The sequence below is a fragment of the Aythya marila genome, assembly GCF_965140915.1.
Source record: "Aythya marila genome assembly, chromosome: 1".
NCBI classification, from domain to species: domain Eukaryota; kingdom Metazoa; phylum Chordata; class Aves; order Anseriformes; family Anatidae; genus Aythya; species Aythya marila.
In genome coordinates, this window is record NC_139042.1 from 192196388 (window position 1) to 192220560 (window position 24173).

A 24173-nucleotide genomic window follows, 5' to 3' on the forward strand; every position below is an offset into this window, starting at 1 on the left:
CCTCACCTTCTGCCTTTCTTTGAAGTCTTTTTGTGAAATGTATCAAGAAGCACAATAGTGAAGTGTGACATCCCAAATTAGAGATTTTATAGTGATTTTTCAATGCTGTGCCAATCTGTGCAAGGTGATGGGACCTGAAGGTACTCTTCTCTCTTGATTTAAAAAAAAAAAAAAATAAGCTTGTTGTTTTATCTTGAGCCCTAAAACCAACAGGTTACTTGAGAAATACCTGCTCACATTGCTTCCCCACTTTCTCTTTTTGATCATTGTTCCTCACCCAGAAAATGATCATATTAACTTACTACCCCACACACACCACCATCAGGATTTTATTTCCCTTGGGAAGCCCATTCCTTTCCTTTCTTTCCATATTCCACTCACTGTTTGCCCACAACATAGATAAACACAACCAAAAAAAATCATTTCAACGAACTGTTTTCTCGGGAACCCCCTTGCACATCCTGGCTAAGGTAATTAAAATGTGTGGCACCAGCTGTAACGACCAAACCCTCTGCAGGGTGATGGCAAACAGCACCAAACAGCGAAGTTGAGCTGATCCTGCACTCAGCCTGCAACACAGTGCCTCAGCCCTGGAAGTCAACCCCAAATCCTCTCCCGCTAGCAGCCAGCTGTCACGCGAGCTCTGCTCTAGACAGAACACCACAAATACGCCACACGAGGATTTAAGACACACCAAGCCACTTGGCTGTTTTATGTGAGAATAGAAAATAACATTTACATTCTGATACAGAGTCAACTGAGATCAAAACCTCCGCCGGTGCCGTCTGTTCCACACAGCTGAGAAATGAGTGTTAGGACAGAGCCCAGAGCAGAACCAGCCTGGGAAGTAGGCAAAAAGCCTCGGAGGGAAATGCCAAAGAGATTCGGGAACCCAGAACTTACAGCTTCTGACCTTCTTGCTCACTAAGAACGAGATTTTGTTTCTCAAGTTGCTGGAGTTTTAATTAGTGTTAAAAAAAAAAAAAAAAAAGTGAAAACCATAAACTCACAAAATATAAAAAGACCAAACTTGGCTGCCAACCCCAAGGACCTGCCCTCCTGTCTTTCTCAAGAGGGAAACTGGACAAAGGTCTTTCCTCATGTCCCGCATTTTATTTTAGCATTTCGTGTAATTTCTCAATTTCAGAAGCCCTTTGCTTTGCATAGCAAATCAGCTAAATTATTTGTACTGTGCTCATCACCAATACCCAAGTGTCCAGTAAATTACGCTAACAGAAGTCAGCAAAAATCTGACAACACCAGAGATTTTTATTTTCCATAGTCGGTCCTCTTTTTTTTTTTTTTTTTTTGTTAATATCCAATATGGTGAATAAGGCCAGGATCAGCATCATCTCCTAACGCATTATTAAACCAACTTTGCTGAGAAGGAATCACACTGATACCACTTTTCACCCTGGTGGAGTAACTGTTTAACCACAGGTGTGTGCCAGTAGCTCAGCAGTAAGCGGGTGTTCTTCAGTTTCTCCAAGCACCGTCTCCATTAACAACATTCACTCTCAGTGGCGTATTTACAATATAAAACTGATATTGCTCTTTTCATTTATTTTACAAAAACCTTCATGAACAACCAGGATTAACTCCACGTCATCACTTCTCATCATTTTTCCACAGCTAAATGGTTCAGATTCCTCAAAGTTGGGCCTAATTTGGGGACTACCTCCACTGCTCCCTGTCTGGACTAGCAGCCTGGCCAGCTGGCCTGAATCCTGTGTTTTTGCAGTATTTAAGTGAACCAAAGCAAGGCAGTTTCTTGCTCTTGCTCTTTTTCCTTACATGCTAGCAGCAGGGGTACAATGAAGATTGTATCAAAGCAACTTCTTTATTTAAGAAAGGGGTGTATGAAGAGTTTTCCCGATCTTTTGCTAGGGAGCCAAGACTATGTTCAGAAACCTTATTTAAAAGGTTTCTGATTCCACCTCAAAAACCAGCACCAGGCACACAGGAACCCATTCTCAGAGGCCTCGAGAACATCCCACTAAGCACCAGGAGCAATATTGTCACTGCTGGCTAAGCGGTCGTGTGAGAACACAGAGGCACAAACCTGCTCTGCGTTAAGGAACGGGGAGACCGCAAAGGCAGCGGATACAACCAACGTTATGGCTTGGGCTCCATCTTACTCCCTGAGTTCTCTCTCAAGCAGGACTTCCCAAAATCACTCCCAGCCTGTAAGAATGGCATCTCAGCCCCCACCCTCAGCCATCGAAGAAGAACAAGAAAACCCAGAGCCCTAGAAGAAAAAAACAGCTTTGCTACTGTCCATCTTTGCCTACTGCCCGGCTCTTCCACACATCCCACGTGGTCTCTGTCTTCCCCGGAGCCTGCTAGCCTTCCCCGGCACAGAATCAAGGCCCTGAGCAGACACTCCAGTGGCTGATGGCAGTCATCACAAAGACATTCAGCTCGACCATGAATACTGTACTGGCAGGAACACTCCTTTAATCCCCAGCTGGTCCACGGCACCACTCCCAGACCTTCCTATGACTCCATACGTGCTTAAAAAGACAAGAAGTTACAGAAATTTTGTTGGTTTTGTTGTTTGCTTTTTTTTTTTTTGTAGAGGCTTCATTTTTTTCTGCCGCCCATCAGTACTGTCTCTGCATATTGCACAATGTTTTCTTTATTATAAAAAAAAGTCTTCTGTATCAGGCAGGACGAAAGAAAATTCTCTCAGGAGGCGCTAATGCGTGTTATTGTCTGTACTTAGAGGTAAGTGGTTGCTTGTGTGGCCATCGGGAAGTGGGACCTAGTTAAACGAAAACCAAACATGATTAGCGGCTTGTCTGGGAACATTAATCCCCCACTGCCACCCCAAAACCACATTTCTTCTCCAAAAGTTGTACAATTTTTATTCTACGAGCCTATTTACCTCCCTTTATTCTCCTCCCACTCACGTAACTTTACCAGCTGGCAAACTTGAACAAAATTTGAAGACAAGGCTCCCTACAGGCTACATGGAAAAAATACAATTAAAATGGAATCAAGTCGTTTCGAGAGGAACATCACTACTAATGTCCAACGTAAAAGACTGCTCAGTTCTTCCACACTGCGTAACAGTAGCCCACAGGCTGACCAGCAGTAGCACTGGATACTTATTTAATACCTATCAAGTAGTTTTTCTTACCGCCGTAGATTTGTAAGAGCCCAGTCTGAACCGGCAAAAAATAACTTCTGCTACAAATCTTCCAAAACCGTGTAAAATTCCTGCAACGTCAAACAAGATTTAAATCGTCACAAGAAGTAAGACTGAAGTACTTATGGCAATATTACAGCAAAGCTCTACAATACCTAGATACAGTGCAGTGCAATAGACCAGTATGTGAAATGCTAAGAAAAGAACTACCAAAATAAAAGTGGAAACATCAAGGAAGGAAACAAAGTTCTTGCATTCTGAAATGCATCAATAAAAACAAAAACAAGGCTATCCAAACAAATTTAATACCCCTGCCTGGCTTTAACAGGTGAAAATACACTCCAAGAAAAAAAACTACTTTGAAAGACAGCTCTTTTACAACACCCTCTTCAAGTGAAAGCTAGAGAACAAATAACAGGGCACCTTGGTTACAAGTTATGTTGTGACTAACAAAGCGAATTGTGCCCTCTGACTTGGTTTATTTCCTCTGAAGACCAAATCCTGCAGTACGTTGATAAGTTGCATAAGGAAAATCCTCCCAGCGACTTCAGATGGAAATGTTATCTCAATTTTTGGCACTGATTTAGCACAAGAATCCAGCTACAGAAAATACACAGAACATCAGAAGAAAACAGCAGCCCCCTCCAGACAAAGCATTCTGGAACACTGACAAGGAGTAGCTTTTATTGCATATTTCTGGACTCCCTGTTATTTATCCAAAACATACTCACAGTAACCTATAAAAAAGGATCTAATAGGGTGTAAGAAAAAGGGAGAGTACTGACAGTTACCTGTAGTTGAAAAAATTCCCCCAATAATGCCACAGAGACGTACTAAGAACTGCCAAAAAGGCATGTGCTCTTCTGTCACTGTCACCATAAGTGAACTGATATCGTATTTCATGAATATTCCTGACACCCCGTGGCTGCCAGCTGCGTGGTTAATTACTCTTTCCTGAGAGATCGGAGAGAAACCCAAGTTAGTTGCACCTTATTAGTCACAAGGAAAACTATCTGAATAGATGTGATGACAAAACTACTTCATCAGAGAGATGAGGGTCGCAGTCCTGGTCTAGGCTGTGAAATCAGGAGCATGCAGTGGCGTAACGCAGTGCCCCAGCTCTTTATGCACTGCTGTTAACCACTTAACTCAGGATGAGAACTTCAGGAAAACATTTATGTTGTTGAACAGCCTGAGCTATTGAAGTTATCTCTAGAGGTACATGCAAATCTGCAAACAGCATCTACAACTTGTTAGGCTTCATCCTTCTTCCTTTGAAGCACATCTCTGGATTTACGTGCCACAGAGGATTTAAGTGCTGGTTCTTAGAAAGCATCAGGGAAGATCCTAAGCTTGAATATACCATAAAAATTCAGAAGCTTTACTTAAATTAGACCAACACTTTTTTTTTTTTTTTTTTGCTCATTGTGTGCTTGCTCTGCTTCCTATGATGCTCACCACTGGCTTCTTGCTGCGTTCACATTTTAGCCATGGCTAGCTGGCCACCTTTCTCTGGGTCTGCACACGTGCCTACTCTTATGCAATAAATGTGTTGATTTGTCCAGTGAATAACTGCTCTGAACAGCTTTTTGTTAATAGCTCATCTGCTGGGGAGTTGGTTTCCAAAGGTAAACACAAGCAAACTGTACAAGCAACAGGACTACCTCCTGAGAGAGACTGAGCAAGTACATAATGCCACTTCGCCTCCTCTATTGACAAGTTTTTCTCCCTCCCAACTTGAAAGTGTGGCAACCTTCCTACTGAAAAAAACTGCCATCCGAATCTCTGAACTTCCTTTTAACCCAAGGCTTCCTCCACAACCTTCGCTTTAGCTGCTGGTTTTAATTCAGCTTTTTCACAAATATATTTTTTTTTCTTGGCTTGTGAATAAAAGATCAAAATGTAGTTCAGAGCCTGGAAATGATGAGACACGTAGCTGGTACATGCATGGCCTTTTACAGAAGTCTTTTAAATTGGTATCTTATGATCTGCTCATGCACCATACTGCAGTAATTACTTCCTTTACAGATTCATCACTACAAGTTTCTCCAAGCTCAGAAGAACTGGAAGCTCTCCAGTCTGAAGAATAATTAAAGTCAGTGGTTCAACAAAGGCTAAACAAGACAGCTGAGAGACAGAAATGCTGTGTTTTGTTTCATACACATTGCTTCCATTTCTAACACTCCACAAACAAGTTCATGACATCCTGACATGCAATTTTCATCCTATTTCCTCCACAGACAAATTTTAGAGATGCAAAATATTAATGCAAGAAGTTACCATGCATCAGCAAGCATATGCATTTGAACATCAGAATCACAGTATAAATAATAGTGCACTATTATTTAGTGGATAAATCCAGTGCACTGGAAAATTGTATAGGCTACATTTGTACTAGAGGAGTTTTCAAAAACTAAGCCTCAGTTCTCACATTTGAGCTTTTAAGACCAATCACTGCTAGATTTTCCCCTGCAGGGTTCTCTCTTATTTCCACTTACCCTTTCTGTCACTGAAAATTGATGAGTTTCTGCTGAAATTTTGTATGTATGAAGTTTGGTTGGCACAACTGTGATAAAATACTGGAACATCTGGTTGTCTGGAAGAAAACAAATCTCACTGTTCAGTTAAGTACGGAGTAAAAAGATTATCTGAGACACAGTCATAAAGAAGTCAAACAAAAACAGTTTAAGACAGTTAACCAACTACACCATTTGCAGCAGGGACGTTCTTCAAGGGATACCAGAACTGCCCAGACCACTTCAGCACAATCTATGTGAACAAAGTTTACAAGGGACAAAGCCTACATCAGATTTGTACTCAGAAATTCACATTTTACCTATGTAACAAAAAGATTCATTAAAGTCAAGCCACTCAGATCTGTAAATGAAATGCACAGTTTCCCAGGGCAGTAGAATGAGTTTCACAGTCACATTTTACATGATACAAACTGCCACAGGCATATCTATCTTGACTTGACAATGGTTTGAATAGATTTTAGGCATTTAATCATCTATGTAAAGCCAGAATCCCTTCTAAACTCGTTATAGTTTCCTCTCCTGATTAGAGAGTCTTCTAGAGACTTCTTCTAAAGCAATCAGTAGGCTTATGCATTTATGATTGCTCTGTCTTCATTCAATTTTCTTAGAGAACAAACATTGATAAATTGAAGCAATTTATTTCAATTACACAAAATCATTCTGGCTGGAACAGCCAATGCACCAAGGGCTGACTTTGAAGCAACAGCAGCTTTAGCAGATCCTGGGGATCCCTTGCATGGGGAATAGGAGAAGTCAGAAGATGAGACAGTTATCTCTGTAAAGTAGGTTACTACTTTTTTTTTTTATACATGAGAAAACAGCAATATACTAAGACTCCTGATGCCAGATATTTTACTTTGTGTGTGTCTGTGTGTGTCGTGGAGGTAGGTTTAGGGATTTTGTTTGGTTTCGATCTTTTTTTGTTGTTGTTTTATTGCTTTTTTTTTATTATTATTTTTAAACCAAAAGAGTTTTACAGACCCTCCTCTGTAGCACACAGTTGCAAAACTCTTTACAACTAGTGCAGGCATACAGTAACTTCAATACAAGCCTGGACTAAACTGCAAAACATCTTCAGCAAAACACTGAGGTCCAACAGTACCGATCTTAAAAAGAAGATGTCTAAGATGCCATGTCAGTAATCAAACAGTGCAATGTTCACTATCAAATGTAATAAAGCATATTATTTTAAGTCACACAAATCATGAAATGTGATAATGTTTTACATGTAATTATTGGAAGAATATACAAAACAAGATGCTTTTTTTGAACACACAACACTTACGATCTGATGCTATTTTTTCTGTTCCATCCAAGGGATTGATAATTCCTGGAATAAGCTCTCCAAATGACAGATGATCTATTCTGTGTGAGAAGTTGTAGGCTGAAAAACAATACAGAAAAATGAAACAACATTTTTGAACTATGAGCTTCTGTACTTTTCTCAGAGGAAAAAAAACACACATTGGAGAACATATAATTAGAAAACTTAGAACATTAGTGTGCATTTCATTGCATTTGTGCTTGTAATTGTAATAAATCCACATACATATCTCAAATACAATTCAAATTATTTTGAAAGAAATTCAGTTTCTGTGCAAAAGAAATTCTAAAACAAATTACATCTGTATTTGAACCACCCTAGAAGCTGGAAAGAGTCAAAACTTCATGACAGGAAACTTCTTGTTCATCAAATACTGAAGTTCTACAATTCAGGTTGTTGCGCATAACAGTATTAAAAAGACTAAAATTTCATAAATTTAATGTACAGAGGAAACATAAGGCACCTGTCAAGTTATTACATTGCCTGATTTTGCAGATATCTGAGCTTCACAATATTAAACACCTGCGCTAATGTACATTCACAGGCAGACATGGAGATTTAAACCAATTAAATATCAAGTTAATTTTTCAAAGTAAGTCACCCTTGCCTGTCAGTAAGTGTTGCAACAATACACATTTAGCACCCAGACTCATAACCTAAAAAATGAAGGGTCTAGGGACAGAGGTCAAACATTTTTAACCTTTTGAAAAACAGATTTTGCAGGAAATTGGTACTTTGGACTGAAATGCAAGAATTTAATCTTTAATCCAAGATTCCTGAGTTACCATTATGTTATCATTACTATAGAAGCAACTTATTAGCATTACCTTTAGGTATAGAAGCAACACTACTAGTGTTACCTATAGGTAACACTAATAGTGTTAAGGTGAAATCCCTACTGAGTTACAACACTGAAAAGAATATTCTGCACTCTCTTCTGCAATGCAGTTGCCCAGCTAGACGATCTCTGCAGCAACAAGCTATGTTAACATCTAAAACAGATGACAGCAGTCTGAAAGAAACAATACTGGTTCATAAGGAGATATCAAAGGACTTACACTCATGGCTTACAAGGGCTGCCAAGTGTGCATGGCCTCGAGGGTGTGGTATTGCCCTAAAGAAAGTAAGATACGTTTTATGGAAAACTTGTTCGATTAAGCCACACACACAGTTCTCCTAAACAGGATTATGCAGAAAAATTTCCTCTCCCTCTCTATTTCAATACTATATAGGGAGAGAATGTCTTTTCATTTATTCATACATGAGGACTATAACAACTAACCAGGTGGTGACTCTGAACAATGAGGTATGAAGCAGGCTAGGGAAGAAAGCAATTTAAAAAAAAAAAAAGTAGCAGAAGAGGAGCAGACTTAACAGCAATAGAATGTAATGATGAGCAAAAGGAAGCAAGGGAAAGCAAAAGATTATTCTGGGTTTAAAAACTGGAGACAGGAAGAGAGAAGTTAAGATAGTCCATGTGAAAGGCCAAAGCAACTGGTTTTGAAAAGGGCTTAAGAAGCCATCTAGGTACAAGTCAGAGAGGTGGTTCAAGACCATACGGAAGAGACACCTGGAGAAACATCCACACAAAGGCAGCAGTTGGAATTACACGTGGATACAATAGAGTACGGACTGTGTGTTAAGGTCTCTGCTGAAAGTGATGACAGGGAAGTGAGGACAGCACAGTTGGAGAGCACAAAAAAACGTAACACAAATTCGCATGAGATGTACATAAGCTAATACCACTACAGAAGCAGATTAGGAAGTGTCTCTTCAAATCAAGATGAATGGGAATTCAGCTCCCTCACTATGGTTCTGTTACTACATCTCAGCTTTGAAAAGTCCAGACAGGCCCAGAGATGGAAAGCCAGTAGAAGCAATCCATTCCGTATCATATATTTACAGAGGGCCTATTTTCAAGAGTTTCCATCCTCTAAGTCATTGGAATTCATAACCACTACACTGAACGCAAGAAAGAAATTGCAAACTTATTTTAATAGCTTATAAGAAATTTGTTTTAACTGCTCCAGGAAATACACCATATGGAAAATGCATGTGTATGTCACAGTTAATGAAAAAAGTAACTATTTTAAGAGCATACACAAACGTACATGCACGTACTACACACAATGTAGAAGTCTTTTTTTTTTTATTTTCAGAGACTGAACAGAACATACTTGCCCACAGTTATGTGAAAATTCCCTGCCACTTTATTGACATACAGATGGCCATGAATTCTGCATGCATCTGGAGACTGTAATGAATTATCTTCCCTGTTTAAACAAAACCAACATAAAGAGTACTTGAGAATATTTGTTAACAGAAGTAACAGTAGTAGAGTTAGATTTTCTTTTTCCTGGCATAAAGATAAAGCACTATCATCTACCTCTCCTTATCATATACTCCTGGAGCTATATTGGGGATGGTAGAAGGGAGATAAATTAATAAAGCTCAGCCTGAGGAAACCAATAAGCTTCTGTTTATACTTATATTCAGAGATGTGGCCTACAAAGCTAATGTACAACACTTGAACAACTGAACAGTAAACATTCCAAGACCTTACATATATCTTGCTGCCCTGTGATTTTTTTTTTTCAATTATTTCTACCAGATACAGATTATTCTGAAAGTTTTCTTCCTACAATGAACAGAGCAAAACGTGAGTCACTTAACACTGTAGCAACGAGAGCTCTCAACTTTTTTTTTTTTTTTTACAAAGCCTTCCCCTTCCCACACTGTACTATGTAATACTCCCCTTCCCACGCTGTACTATACTGTACTGTATAATGCTGTCTGTATCATGTGTGTGTGTGTAAACACATGTATGTACATATTTTTTACATTTACACACACACACCAAAGCCTGTAAGCCTTTTCCACGTTGGAAGACCCAGAGATTTTCATAAAACTACAGCCCTCCAAAACAAGCATCAAATACACTATTTTAAAATGCAATTAAAAGCCCTAACGCCTTCGTTTCTTCCAAACTTATCTTCAAGAAAAAATAATAAGCCTACAAAAAATGAAGTGTAATTAAAGGGGGCTGGGGGAGCAACACCCCAACTTTTTCTTACCGCGGTGGCAATGCTGTAGAAGCACTTTTAAAAGCACTTTTGAATATCACATCTTGAAGAGAGTGTTCTTCCTGCAGCCTACTCTGAATTAGCTGCAGCATCCTAAAGGTTATACAGACAAGTGTGAAAGCATGCAATATAGAAACAGAAAATAAATTCACAATTATCAGCTTCAATTGCAGGTTATATATAGAAAAGTTAGCAAGACTTTCCGAAGTCTTGCAGTCTTAGCAAAGACATGTCAGCATCCAAGCACTGTATTAAATATTGACAATCACATTTCATACAATCAAAAAAATAAAAGTAAATATAGCTTAAGTTCTGCTGTTAATAGCAGTGCATTATGAAAATACCAAAGCTAGACAGACTCACAAATAAGCTCTTTTTTTTTTGCACAGTTATCAGCATAATGATCACACATAACCAAGCTATTCCAATTTCAGTGATAAACACTGTGTCAACTGCCATACACAAAAGATTCAAATTCGTTTGCTTTGCCTGAATGTGCAATCTGTTATTATGGCTCCGCTTTGACATTCAGATGTCAAGCTGTCTGTGTCACACATCCGAAGCCCCAATTAAAACCTGTGCTACTGAGTGTTTGTTGGTAATGTAGGCTGAGTGAGTCTATGTACTTATCTTGTCTTGCAACAGCATGACCCAATTCCACAAACCAGTCCAAGCCCAGGGGAGGAATTCTTATCAAAGTCAACTACTAGAGCAGTCTGCAGGCCTCACATAAAAGCACGTTGTGCATTATATGCCCAGCCTTGTGTAAAACAGTACAAAGAATGTTCCCCCTCCCCTTTTTTTCAGATATCTCATCTTTTGGAATAGTATAGCTCAATTAGTAACACATCTGTCAACAGAAGATGAGCTACTCTGGCATCAATTCGTATTTCTTCTAATGACAGCAAACTAACAGTTATATAAAGAAATATAACGTTGCATACATTATCATATAAAATTAAACAAAACCCTAAGTATGCTTATAGTAAATCCATTACAAATGCCTGAAATGACAGCATTTCATTGAAAATAGGGAAAATTTTGACACAGTGAAGATCACAAATGATGAGAAAAGCAAAGTAAATTTTTTCTCATAGGTTTGCACTCAAATGACAAGCAGGAGCTGTCAGACCCAAGACATGGCTCTGTTACGTGACTCAGGTATACCTCAAGGTTGCTTCCACTACAAGTAACACAAGCATGCATCTCAGTACTTCAGAGTTACCTTTGCCATTCTTTTTGTTGTGGGCTGAGTTCAAATACTACCTGAAACAGAAGTAACACACCTAATAAAACATCCAGAAAGCACCGGTCCCCTCCCCAAAACCTAGAAGAGACCTGGTGGGGTGGGAAGTTCTGAGAGGCTACAAACAAGCTCCCATTTGGTACCCCATACTGGAGTTTATGAAAGGATTTTGCATTTTAAATCCTCAACACCTCCTCCCCCCCCCCCCAAAATTATTCACTTGCTTTCATTTCTAACTTCAGAATCTTTTCCTAAAGCTCCACTAACTTGAGATAGCAGTCCCTGCCCTTCTAACCTTTGACTAATACAAGCTAGAAGCAATAAGCAGCAATTTAATTCTAAGTGATACAATTGACATGCACGATTTTGATGAAAAAAGCAATGAAATGAGCAGAGAAGCAATCACTGGAAGACAAGGGTTCAGGTGCAGCTTATTTCTAAGGTCATTCCTCACTGAGGATGTAAGACAAACCACCAGACTTCCCCTACTTCAATCTGGCAGTTCAGTTTTCTGTAAGTGATAAATTACTTATATACAATGTAATTACTTCAAAGGTTATCACATTATGCAAGTCCACTTCAGGAGCATAGGCTTACACATTTCCAGCACTTTTGGTTTGCAATACAGAAATTAAAAGGATCTTTTTAAATTGATCTTGCCATTCCATACTATAAGGATATCATGGTGACTTTTCACTTTCTTAGGATCACAATATTCTTCTAGTTAAGAAGCAGTTAGATCAATTCTTTTTAGAGCTCTGACAGTTTCCTTCCACATCAGATATTGGCATTTATCCCAAGAATTTAAGAATGTAAAAATAACTAGCTGTAGGAATCTGTAGCTTGTTAAGTAGCACTGACTTGGGGTGTCTGCTGTGTTTGAATCTTGTTATTTGCAGAGAGTGAGCAAACAGAAATCGCAGTGTTAGCCTACTTCCTTAGGTGATTCCTGCAGTGAGCACTGCAGACCTCACTCCAAGATCAGACAATACTTGGGGAGGCTCTATGCAGCCCAGCTGTGGTAAAAAAAAAAAAAAGAGGTACAAGACTGCAAGCCAACCCAGCATGACAGAATACACTTACTGGTTCATAGATGAGGCCATCTGCAGAGGCAACCATTGTTTCTGCTAAGTCCAGAACATCGGCCCCCACATCTGGTTTAAAAAGGGAGAAAAATATTGAGGCATATAGATGATCATAAACAAAAAAAAACGTTCAAGGTAGGATGAAGTTTCACAGCACTGTGATAAACCTTCAGTGTAAGTTACTGTGGAGAAGAATGGGAGAGGGGTAGGACAACCCAACTCTGCATTTCTTGTTAACAAAGTCCAAACCAAAAGAGAAGCAAAGCTGTCAAGAAGTAGATTACTATGGGGTGGGGTGTGTGTGTGTTCAACCTATTAAACCTCAAAATATCATGAACTGATGCACTGTGACCAGAAGTGTGAAGTTTCTTTGTGGTATTTCCCCCCAATGTAACACCTTCGTAGATATTGGATGCACCAAACATATACAAGCTTTCTAGGATCTGTTATGTGCAAGTGAGCATTTTTGTTGTTGTTGTTTCACAAGCACGGAATCCAAACCAAGACTAGCCAAAGCATAGGATAGTTTTGCTTATCAAATTTGAACAAAACAAAAAACCTTGTGATTTCAGAATTTTCCAACTTCTGATGCTAACTAGAAAATGTTTTAAAAAACAAGTTTCCAGAGGAGGTATGACTTCTGAATTAATATTCATGAAATAAACGTAAGTACCATATGATTACACTAGTCAAAAAAAAAAAAAAAAAAGATTTGAAGATTTGGCTTGCGTTCCTGGTAGAAGCAGTACTCCCTCAGTCCAGGACAATTAAGATCACTGCATAGAACTAATGGTTCTTTACCTAACTGTTGTCAAAAGAACAGCAAGCACTGCTTTTAAATGGGAAGGCATTCATGTTATAACCTAGTGGTTCCAGTATTGTTCAACATTAGGCCAGGTTAATATTTGCAAAGTTCATGACTGTGATAAATGCCTGCTGCTAAGTTGTGTCTCACAATCAACTTTTAGAATATTCCGGCTACAGACAGACTGGAACAACAAACCATTTTCTTTCTGAAAGACAAACCAAAGTTCTGCCAGATGTGAATGACACAGCATAAATGCTTTTTTCTTATCTCATACCAATTCTTTCAATGAGTCATATCAGTACACTACATGCCATCAAGAACAGAATAAATCCCAGCGTTAAAATAAATACTTTGAACAATATCCAGCCATACTGCAAGCAAAAGCACACACTAAAGAGTCCTCACAATGCTTTTAACCTTTCACCGTTGGATACTTACACTGACACCTCATGGCAACTGTAATATCAATATTGATTCTTAGCTTACTGGAAAAAAAGGCAAAAAAAAGTAACAATTAACAGTGAGTTCAAGTATCAAGAGAAATATTACTAAACTTTGCAGATTACTTGCAGAAAGACAGTCCAATGACAAAATTCACACCAACAAATATAAACCATTTGAAATTTGGGTGAACCAATACAGTTTCCATTATTAAAGCACTGAGCACTGTTCATAACTTAAGAGATAACAACTCTCCCTACAGTCATAGGGTTCTATCATCTCTAGGGATCTATTTCTGGGAACTCAACTAACCACAGGTAAATCACATACATAAGTGATTCAACGTTGGCTCAGCTCAGGATCAGGCACGGTCGGAAGCTGAGCAAATACAGTGATACCAATTTACAGCGGTTTAAATTGTCACAGAACCACAGGCTTAGTGATAAGCCTGCACGATCTAACTGCAAAGTCTGCAGCAGAAAGTCTCCCAAGTCTCTTAATAGTTTAAGCACTGGACTTTCCTTCCCTTCTGCAGTAACTTCACCAGGGAAGGAGCCTGTTTTAGAAAGACCTAAGTGTGAAACTCCTGTCTGTCTGAACGGATTTTCTCTAAGGAAAAAATACTTGATTTTGATGCTTCTCCCTTACGTTTCTCCCATTTTTTATTCTTTTTATTACAGCGCCCTTTGGTATTTCTGACGTACAAGACATCCAATTAATATACACATATTTAGCTTGTTACCACAGCAACCAAGTCAAGTCAAACAGCTTTTAAAGTTATTTCAATTCCAGGCGTGTGACATTTAGAGGTGCTCAGTATATGAGATCTCTAACTTCACACAGAATCAAGGGTACCTGGCATCACCTTGGGAAGAAAGGCAAACGCAATCCTGAGGAGCACATGAAATCAACTGCAAACGTAGCCTCAATGATCTTCGGAACCATAACAACAGACAAGATCAGAAGCAACCTCTAGATAACCCAGTTCTGAGTGCTGAAGTTTCACCTCCAGCAGCATGAAGTATAATGGCAATATACCAACTGTAAAAACTACCATCATGCAGCCTTGGTGGGCTTACGTAGCTGATGGGGAGCTACATATTAGTGTCCTCTGAATCATTAGCAAATGGATCCTCGCAGGTCCCCTTCACCACCACACCCACACTATTTTGACTTCTTCATTGCAGTAATCTCAGTTTCTCTTCTTCGCAGATTCCAGGAAAAAAGCCACAAGTTGATCAACAGAAGATAAATTACCCCCCCTTAGTATTTCACTTTTCAACCAGTATTTTCAGTATTTCAACCATAAATTGCTTGCAAGTCACAAGAATATCTCACATCTATTCTTTCCTGAAAGGCAGACAACTTCACTTTTAAAATTATAATGAATAAAAATTACCTAGTAAAATCCTTGTCTACTTCATATTCGTACTTCATCCACGTGTCCCGATACACCATAAATTCCATGACAGTCAGGAAAGCTATTGTTGTAAATGCTATCAGGGAAACTGAATAATTAAAAGAAAATTAGATTGTGACAAACATTTAGGAACAAAAGCAGGCCAAAATTACACAATCTGAGTATTACCAGTACAATACTGATGTCTTTGATTGATTTACAAATCCATAGGCTGCTCATAGAAAACTGTTTTCATACCTACAGTATTTTCTTTTGCATAGGATAGGAAAAGAAAAAGTCATACCTTTGCATTAAGAAAGGACTTTTCATATTAAGTAGTCAAATACTAGAATAATGGGGATGTTATGAAATCCCCTCTAGGGATTTCATAACAGGTTAGATACTCCTGAGCATAAAACGCAGACGAATCACTGTCAGAGTTGGGCTAGACAAAGATAATCCTTATTTCAAGTATGAAAGAAGGAAAAGGTGAACTCGAAAGTCCCTTCAATCCTCCACTTCTCTACAACTTATGTTTTAATGTTTATGTATATATATTTTTTAATATCTAGCTTTTAAGCTGGCAGGTAACAGAAATAATACGCACTGCATACACTGTCCAGTAAGGAGAAGGTGCCCTTACATTACTTGTGGATAGGAACAGTCAGGACTGCCAGCCCCATTACTTTGACCAAGTCCATCTCTGGGGATAAGCAGCATGTAGCTATCCCTTCTACCAACAGCTAAGTGCAGAACTGATTTTAAGGTATTTTTAGGGAAGAAAACTAAATGGCACATTTTAATACCGTAAGTGCCTCACTTATCTCCACAATACCACACCTGCAAAGTCGTGCAATGCAAAGGGAAGACCACCCAACCACACACAGAAACATGGCAAACGCACCAAAGTGCTCCCTATGCACCTTTTATTAAATTAAGGCTTTTGTTAAGTTAGAAAACCTTCAGCCACGCAGCACAGTAGTGATCTGTACAGCTTATTTACAGCACACGTTTTCCACCTGTGTTCTGTGGAGTGTGTGAATGGCAGCCTGAGCAAAACAAGCCCGCTGTTCACAGGCTTCAATTCATTATATTGTGGTCTACAGCCAAGGGTGGCAGCAGGGGAGTAAAGCCACTGTGCTATAGGACCAGAAAAGAAACCACTGGTTGTTTTCAGATCAGTAACATTTCAAGTTCAAGCTTTCACTTGATGCTACGCAATGATCATATATAAGACCTTCATGTCAAGGCACACCATGAAAGCAGACGCACTCATCAGTTAATTCTGCTGGCCGTGTTTCCTCTTGGAGGCCAGTAGCCCAGCAACGCACTGTGAAAGCTGGAGCCATACTGCCTACCCAAACCCACCAGGAAACAATCACAGCAGCACATGCCTTCTGGGTTAATTCAGAGCAAGGAAAATCGTGGAATTGAGTATGTGAAGTTAAAGTCTTTTAGACTAGACTCTCTTTTCAGAAGGTTCTCCCAGCACAGAGCCAGTCAAACTGCAGCCTTAGACTAGTCCTTCTTTTACAACAGGTTTTAAGACGCTGAAAGACTGCGAATAGAGTCCTGAGATGTGATGCATCCCTGTCACACCAGAAAACGAGCCTGGGACTTTAATTCTGAATGAAGTGGAAACACTACAGTCTGTCTGATTCAGACTTTATAGCGGCATAATCATATACTGTTGTAAGGCTATTGGTATAAACCATATAAAGAATGTTACAGTTACTGTTGGTGCTGAGAAATCCTTAAGGCGCCCTTCAATAAAGTGAAGTTCTCATGAAGCACGATGCTACACCAGAAGAGATTTTTAGCCATTTATTTTATGTTGTAATTTGCAGGGTGGGGAAAAAAAAAAAAAAAAAAAAAAAAGGATCTCACTTGCTTCATCTGGAATGGGGCTTTTTAAAATTAACAAAGAATTATTTCATTACCTCTTAGAGGTTGTTTTACATTCAAGAACCCTTTAATTATTAACAGTGCAATTCAGGAAACAGCAAATACAGATCCTTGTGGTATTTACTTCTGCACTATAAATCGTGTAATGACTTCAAAGGCTTATCCGCAGATTGCAATTGCTTCTTGTACTTTTTATTCAACTGCGTTTCCAAAATAATTACACATGAGAGGATTTTTGTTCTCTATTTCAAACCGCTAGCAGTTTCCTATCTAACCGTGAACTATTCCAACAGTCCAACAGATGAAGTCACTATTTCTGTATCAGGCTGCCTCTAACCCAACCCAACTACAGGCAAAAATTTCTGGTCAGATACAAATAGAAAAGGTTCTTCTTATAGCTACAGTATTCTGAGAGAAGCTCAAGTGACAGCATAAGCGCATGCCCTGGAGTAAAGTGGTTAGCTCTTCAAAGGGCTTTCCTCACTCTTAAAATAAATACATCTTCAAGACAAGAAGCATTAGAAAGCTGCTCTTCATCCTGATGTTCAATTCTGCCAGCTCTGAGAATGGAGAATTCTAAAAGGTCGAGATTTTTTCCTTCTTTTTTATAAGAGCATAAGCACTGAATCCAATCTGTATTTCACTCTGTGCTGACACAGGCTTAGCCAGAAACTTTACGCAGAGAAAAGGAAAGGGCTTAGTGGAACTCCACGAGTTACAAAGTTTTTTTTATGGCTGTGGCACACTGCGCTTCCAGTCCTAATCATTTCAAAGTATTTACAGGGAATGTTTGCATTTGTTTGAATCTTTCATCAGTTTTACACAAAAAACACCCTCGAGATGAGCGCTAACTACATCTATTAGGAGACGATACTACATCTTTATGTGAAGGAGATCAGCTCTGTCAGCCCACAAAAGAAATCAGGACACCAATTTTAGCTAGTTTAAAACAAACAGAGATGCCTGCCTTCAGCCAACTGAAGGTGCTATCCTCAGAGCATCACACCAGCATCCCAGGAAGGCCTACCTGTTCCTCCGCTTGCTGAAGTCTCCACATAGCTTTCAGGAACCTTTGGGAAGGCATCCAGTTCTTTCATCAAATTCAACGTCTTCTTCCGATTCAGTCGCCTCATCTTCAGCACACTCCTCCACTTCCTCCTTCATATATTCCCTCTGAATTGAGAGTAAATTGTTGTGATTAAAAGATGCAAACAATTTCACTCCGTCTCAAAACCAACTGACAGTAACATGGCAATTAAAACCTAAGAAATGTGCTTTCCAAAAACACACACTACACAACAGGATGGCCATTTTTGCTTCAAAAGAACGACTGAAATTGTCTCGTACACCACTACATACCTTCCAGCCACAATCAGCACACTTAGCATTTAATTACTATGATTCATTGACTTCTCAATGAAATTCCTGCTCATATCGGATATACAGAATTTTCATTTAAAAAACAAACTTAGTTCTGAAGTAAGCTTGCTAAACAGATCTGACAGTGCATGGAAGTCATCTATTTAGCAAAAAACATAGAATTGGCTGCATAAACTCAGGAGGATTTCAAACTGCTCTGGGCTCCTGTATCCAGCCAACGTGGACACATTATATATTGAAGGGAAAAAAAAGAATGCATTTTGCATTTTTACTTTCACAGCTTTAGAATTTTATGATCATAACAGGATTTTCTTCCTATAAAAATGCCCCCAAAGCAAATTAAGTATCAAATCCTAGCTCCGTCCTTCAGAATCCTTTTTGTCCGTGACACAAACTCATTTCTTTGGAGTCCCCGATACATTAAGCAGCACAATGCTGAGAGAAGCAGCCTGCCCAAGAAGCGGTTTTAAACTGTTTCCAAACTCTGCAAATGCACTCACAACCCCGTCCTGCCAACACACCGCATGTTTTAACAAGCTGGCACTGCTGCCTTCCTCCTGAGGAAGTGCCGCACTTTGCCCAGAACCTGAAGCTGAGAAAATGTGCATCTACTAGATTTGGAAAATATGTCATATTACCATACCTTATTTAAAGACACCAAGGCAGGCAGGCTAAGCTACCAAGTTAACACGTGAGACACTCATCATTGTCTCGTAGAAAAATCTGCTAATTTCTCTCCCCCATTCCAAGGGCACATCATGCCTCCAATGTGGCCTAGTGAAATTACTTAAGAATTATTCCCTCTTTTGCCCCTCACCGGTGCTATGTAGCCTTTGCTACCATGAAATAAGGAATAGGCTTAAGTGGAAATGGAAGTTAACAGCTCAAGAGTCACGATCTACATCTGCCATTTCCTCACTACGGAAGTTTGCTTTGGATCTTAGTGAGAAGGTGCAGGCCCTGCGCTTGGGAGCAGCAGCCAAACCAGCCTGCAGGGACCAAGAAAATAATACTGGGTGTTACAGGGAATTTGAGGAAAATGCAGTTAAAGCAGGAAGAAGAGATGGATGCTGGAACAGAAGTTTGGTTATGCAGAGAAAAAAAAAAAAAAAAAAAAAAGGAAAAAAAAAGGTGATCTGGGAAGGAAGGTTTGGAAAGTCCTGTCCTTACTACACCACATAGTTGTGGTTTATGGGATCACCTCAACTGCACTCCAAGTAATTCAGGGAAAAGCTGGGAAACTTGGGCACGAAGATACGGCTGGGCTGCTGCTTTGCTGTAGTGACTGGAGCCATAACATTTGTTAGCACAGAGGAAACACTGGATGGGGTCGCCTGCTGCCCTACACACAGCCCTGGCGTCGGTTCAGCCCCACTTCACATTCTCCACACTTTCTGTACCGTGCGTGGAAACACACCAAAGTCGGAGAATTTGGAAGCGCATCAATACAAAACTTTGTAACCCACCTTGTGCGGGTGGGCACGGGCATTTCTGTCATCTCCAACACCGCGTTTGCCGACGTGCCTTTAATCCTACACACACACCCCATGTAACATCCCCCTGAGGGCCATCACCTTCCTCCAGGCCCCCTCAGCTCACTGGGCTCACTACACCCCCACACACACACCCCACGACCCCACAGCCGCCTGCACCCACCCCACCCCCCCGGCGCCCACACCCCGCAAACCCAAGGACCGGCTCAGCCCCGCTTGGAACCGAGCCGAGCCGTGCCGAGCCTCCTCCCCGTACCTCAGGCGGCTCCGTGAAGCGGGCGAGGCCGGGGGCAGGCGGGGGGCGGCCCCGCTCACCATGGCAGCGCAGCGCAGCGCGGCCCGGCACGGCCCGGCCCGGCCCCGCTCCCCGCCCGCCCGCCCAGCGCGCGCATGCTCGCCCCTCACACGGGCATGCGCCGCCGCTGACGGGGCTGAGGGAGGGCGGCCGCGGGAAGCGAGAAATAAATATAAAAAATACATACGCACATATAGAGTTCTCTCATATATAAAGAGATTTCCCTTCCAACGTGTATATATATTAGTTTCAGAGGTTACAAGGGGTTTAGGACCTCCCCTTGTCGTGAGGGACTGCCCCGAGTGCGGAGCTGTGCCCGGGCTCCCCGTGCTCACAGTCAAGGATCAGCCCAAGGGCTGAGGTAAATTTCACGTAGTCACGGTGAATTTGGGGTTGGCAGCGTGGGAAGGTTCCCCCACTGTGAATCCTTGGGGTTTCTGAGGTTCCTGAGGGCTGTTAATTCCCTGCTGCATCAGGATCCAAAGCCAGCAACGCGCCAACTGAGGAATGAAGAAGATTGTGCTCCAAAGGGGGAAGAACAGATACCACAAATTTGTTAAGTTCGGAATTAAAGTGATCAGTTAGAGAAGAGCTGTTTAATGAGTCATAGAATCATTAAGGTTGGAAAGCCCTCCAAGATCACCTGGTCCAACCACCCCCTACCACCAATGCCACCACTAACCCATGTCCCCAAGCACCACGTCCAACCTCTCCTTGAACACCCCCAGGGACGGTGACTCCACCACCTCCCTGGGCAACCCGTCCCAGTGCCTGACTGCTCTTTCTGAGCAGAAATGGCTCCTCATTGCCAGCCTGAACCTCCCCTGGCACAACTCGAGGCCATTCCCTCTGGTCCTGTCACCAGTTCCCTGTGAGAAGAGGCCGACCCCCAGCTCCCCACAGCTTCCTTTCAGGTAGCTGCAGAGAGCAGTAAGGTCTGCCCTGATCAGCTGAAGTGGCTGAGCCCCACTGAGCTGGGGTAAATTTCATGTAGTGTAGGTGAATTAGGGGCTGCCAGTGCGGAAAGGCTCCCCCCTCCATAAATTCTTTGAGTTTCTGAGGTTCTTGAAGACCATAACTCACTGCTGCATCAGGATCCACAGCCAGCAATGCCCCCACTGGAGGAACATCGTGCTCCAAACAGGGGTGAGCAGATACCAACAATTTGTAAAGTTTAGAAGTAACGTGATCAGTTAGAGAAAAGCTGTTACACCAGGTGTCTTTAAAAGCAAACTAGAGAAAGCACTAATAACTTGGTCTGTGGTAGCAATGCTATTTTAGACACTAGGGGTCTATGGATATGAAAGGAGGCAACATCTATCAGATATTCTGTTTGCTGTCAGGGGGGAGTATAAGACAAATAGTGGGGAAACGAACAAATTTTGAGCTCACAAGCACATTTTCTGACTGGAATTAAGGCTGAGCTAATAAAAAGGTCCTACCTCCCACCACAAACCTTATGGCCTTAGTAACAGCAACGCTTATTTAACTCCAGAATTCCCCTAAAACCACAACATTTCCTTCTCCTTAACCCTGATGTCCTCTACAGCCTTTCCAACAGTGCTGCTACCAAAACACTCACAAAGCCAAACTGAACGGGGCTACTTTGTGCTACTGCCACAGCGCCTCAGTTCACAAGAGGCTGAACAGATACAGACATCTCCCTAGAGCCAAAAGGGGAGATCTTGGATATCTTTGGGGAAATACTAATACCTTACTCAAGATCAACATTACATAAAGGAGAAGTACAGTTTTTAAGATTTTTAACAAGTTAAAAAACATTTTACCAAATATTAACCATAACACCAAACCATTATACGAAACATTTATACTGACAGATCAGAAATGAGACTGAAGACCGCTGTATTTTTTGATGACACAAGCAAATAAAATCCACGCATAACCCCAGAAACACACAGAAAGCGATAGCTTCACAGCACGAGTACAGATTTGCCCTTTTTAATAGTTTAGAGGAAAAAAGCAGATCTACCACAAAGCTGTTTCACCTAGCCTGTTAAAGTATACTGCAACTTGAAGAAGACAACTAAGGCAACTCAGGCACAACAGCAGGCAGCTTTAGCCAGAGGACTTTAAGCTCCTGTATTGCAGTGCCAGCGTTCATGAGTATTATTCAGCAGCCAGGGATTTCACTGGCTAAGCCCTGCTTTCCTTTGAAATGCTCTCAACACTATGGACTGGAAAGAGCAACGGAGGGATCTGGTTATTAGCTCTGCAATCAGAGATGCTCAACAGATGTTCTCAGAGGCTACGAGCTACAGCAATCCCATCTGCTCACAGGCTTGGGCACTACTGCTCCACAACACACTGAGCCGCTTCTTATAGAGGAAAAAAGAAGTAGCATGGGGAAAAATGCTTTCAGCTTTGCACCATTATAGCTGTATTTTTATCTATAGATGTCTCTATAGGATTTTATAGGGGAAAACACAGTGTTTTCCAGAATGTAAGAAAAATGGAGAAAATGAGCATTATGCCAACATTGTCTATGTGAGTATACTACTCCTGCACTACCAGCCCGCTCTGACTCAAACCGTGCTCCTTTCCTGGTGCACCTGCATGCAGCTTTCTGCTCTCCTGCTCCCGTTGGTGCCTACCTGCACCTGCCGAGTTACCTTCGGGAGCCTGAGGACAGGAGGAAGAAACCCGGTTATCGACCAGTGGCTGCCCCACAGCTACTGTTGGGCACACTTTTATTTCAGTGCGGCATTTAACAAGCTCCCAAAGCACTCTGATTCCCAAGTGTGGCCACACACATAGAAATGTAATTGATTTAAAAGGAAAAGAGAAAGTACTTGCTAGCCCTAGCGATTTATGAAGTACCTTGGTGCTTGCAAAGAGGGGAAAACCCCACAAAACGCCGCACAGTTTAGCAGAACAGGAGAATAAGGACAAAAAGCAGCACCTGCAGGCTGCGGAGCTCGCCTGAGGCGGGGGAGAGCGGCTGAGGGGAGGGAACCGCGGGAGAAAAAGGAGAAAAGAGCCGCTTTACCGCAACGTGGAAGCACCGAGGTGGCATTTGAGGAGGAGGAAGCGCAGGTGCAGGAGGGCGAGCGTGGCGATAAGGGCTGGGAGTGGCCGGGGAGAGGAGGGGGGGGAGGAAAATGGCAGCGGGGCGCCGCGCCTCAGGGGCGGGGAAATGGCGGCCCTGGAGGACCCGGGAGCAGCGAGTGGCGGCACAGAGCGGCAGCGGCACGGGCGGGGCTGGGAGGGGGGAGCTCTGCGCAGCCAATCAGAAGGAGCCGAGGAGGCAGGAAGCGGGCTTGTCTGGGCTTGTCTAGCCCCACCCTGAGGCAAACTCGGTGGTTCCCCCAGGAGGGCTGAGGGGGAGGTGGGGTTTTCCTTCAGATCCCCTCAGCATCAAGTGCTCCCCGGGTCTCATTCCTCACACTGGCTTCTTTTATTGTTAGTCTGATGTGAAACAATGTCCTCAGTAGTGTTTTTTATTATTATTATTATTTTTTTTTTTTTAATGCACGTACATAATGATGGGGTCATACCCAGTAATTCCAGTAGCCCTTCTCCCCTTATCCTGGGGTATCAGCAACCCAGTTATGAGGAAAAATGTCTCAAGTGGGTAATAAATCAGCTTGCCGTTACTACCTACACCGCCCCAATCGTTAGCTGCTGAATTTGGGTGGTGGGCAGAACCTTTTCTAGGGGTGTGTTGGTATCAAGTTGGCATACACACCTTAAATCATCAATAGCAGTTTTTCAAAGCACATTCATATGGCCCACAGCATAAATTAAACTTTATTGGGAAAATAAGCAGCCAAAATTGCACCTTTCATTTCAATCCCACCCAAGCATGATTTCCATGCAATAAAATACAAGTTTGGGTGGATTCTGACCTAAGAACCCCGTGGACCTGTAATAATGAGCCAACAACTACAAACGGTGATTTTTTGATAGTCTAGAGCTCAGGAGTCTTCATTAATAATGTGAATTGCCAACGATATTGTAATTTCACTGTTTGTTTTTTTTTTGTGTGTGTGTGTTTTTTTGTTTTTT

At 41.4% G+C, this 24173-nt stretch overlaps 1 protein-coding gene across 2 annotated transcripts; it reads right to left on the reverse strand.

The window, feature by feature from the left end:
- Positions 1 to 1911: 1911 nt before the first annotated feature.
- ERGIC2 (ERGIC and golgi 2) lies at positions 1912 to 23290 on the reverse strand. Of its 2 annotated transcripts, none has more exons than XM_082784654.1 (14): positions 23155 to 23290; positions 18007 to 18152; positions 15075 to 15183; positions 13673 to 13719; positions 12425 to 12495; positions 11321 to 11361; positions 10087 to 10188; positions 9190 to 9285; positions 8071 to 8126; positions 6974 to 7072; positions 5650 to 5747; positions 3943 to 4105; positions 3143 to 3222; positions 1912 to 2764 (listed from the first exon to the last, which is right to left on the reverse strand). In XM_082784654.1, the coding sequence occupies exons 2-14, from the start codon at positions 18110 to 18112 to the stop codon at positions 2699 to 2701; spliced, it is 1134 nt and encodes a 377-aa protein (XP_082640780.1). In that variant the 5' UTR covers positions 18113 to 18152; positions 23155 to 23290; the 3' UTR covers positions 1912 to 2698. The 2 variants fall into 2 exon arrangements, with proteins under 2 accessions (XP_082640780.1, XP_082640781.1); XM_082784655.1 differs by lacking the exon at positions 23155 to 23290 and adding an exon at positions 20109 to 20207.
- Positions 23291 to 24173: the final 883 nt, after the last annotated feature.

Bases quoted from the DNA above. Each gene is read 5' to 3' on its own strand.
- ERGIC2 (XM_082784654.1), bottom strand. From the start codon at position 18,112: ATGAGGCGACTGAATCGGAAGAAGACGTTGAATTTGATGAAAGAACTG. The intron at 15,184-18,006 runs GTAGGCCTTCCT...TTAATTATTCAG, and splicing joins TTCAGCAAGCGGAGGAACAG to TTTCCCTGATAGCATTTACA. The intron at 12,496-13,672 runs GTAAGTATCCAA...TTTTTAAACCAG, and splicing joins AGTTGCCATGAGGTGTCAGT to ATGTGGGGGCCGATGTTCTG.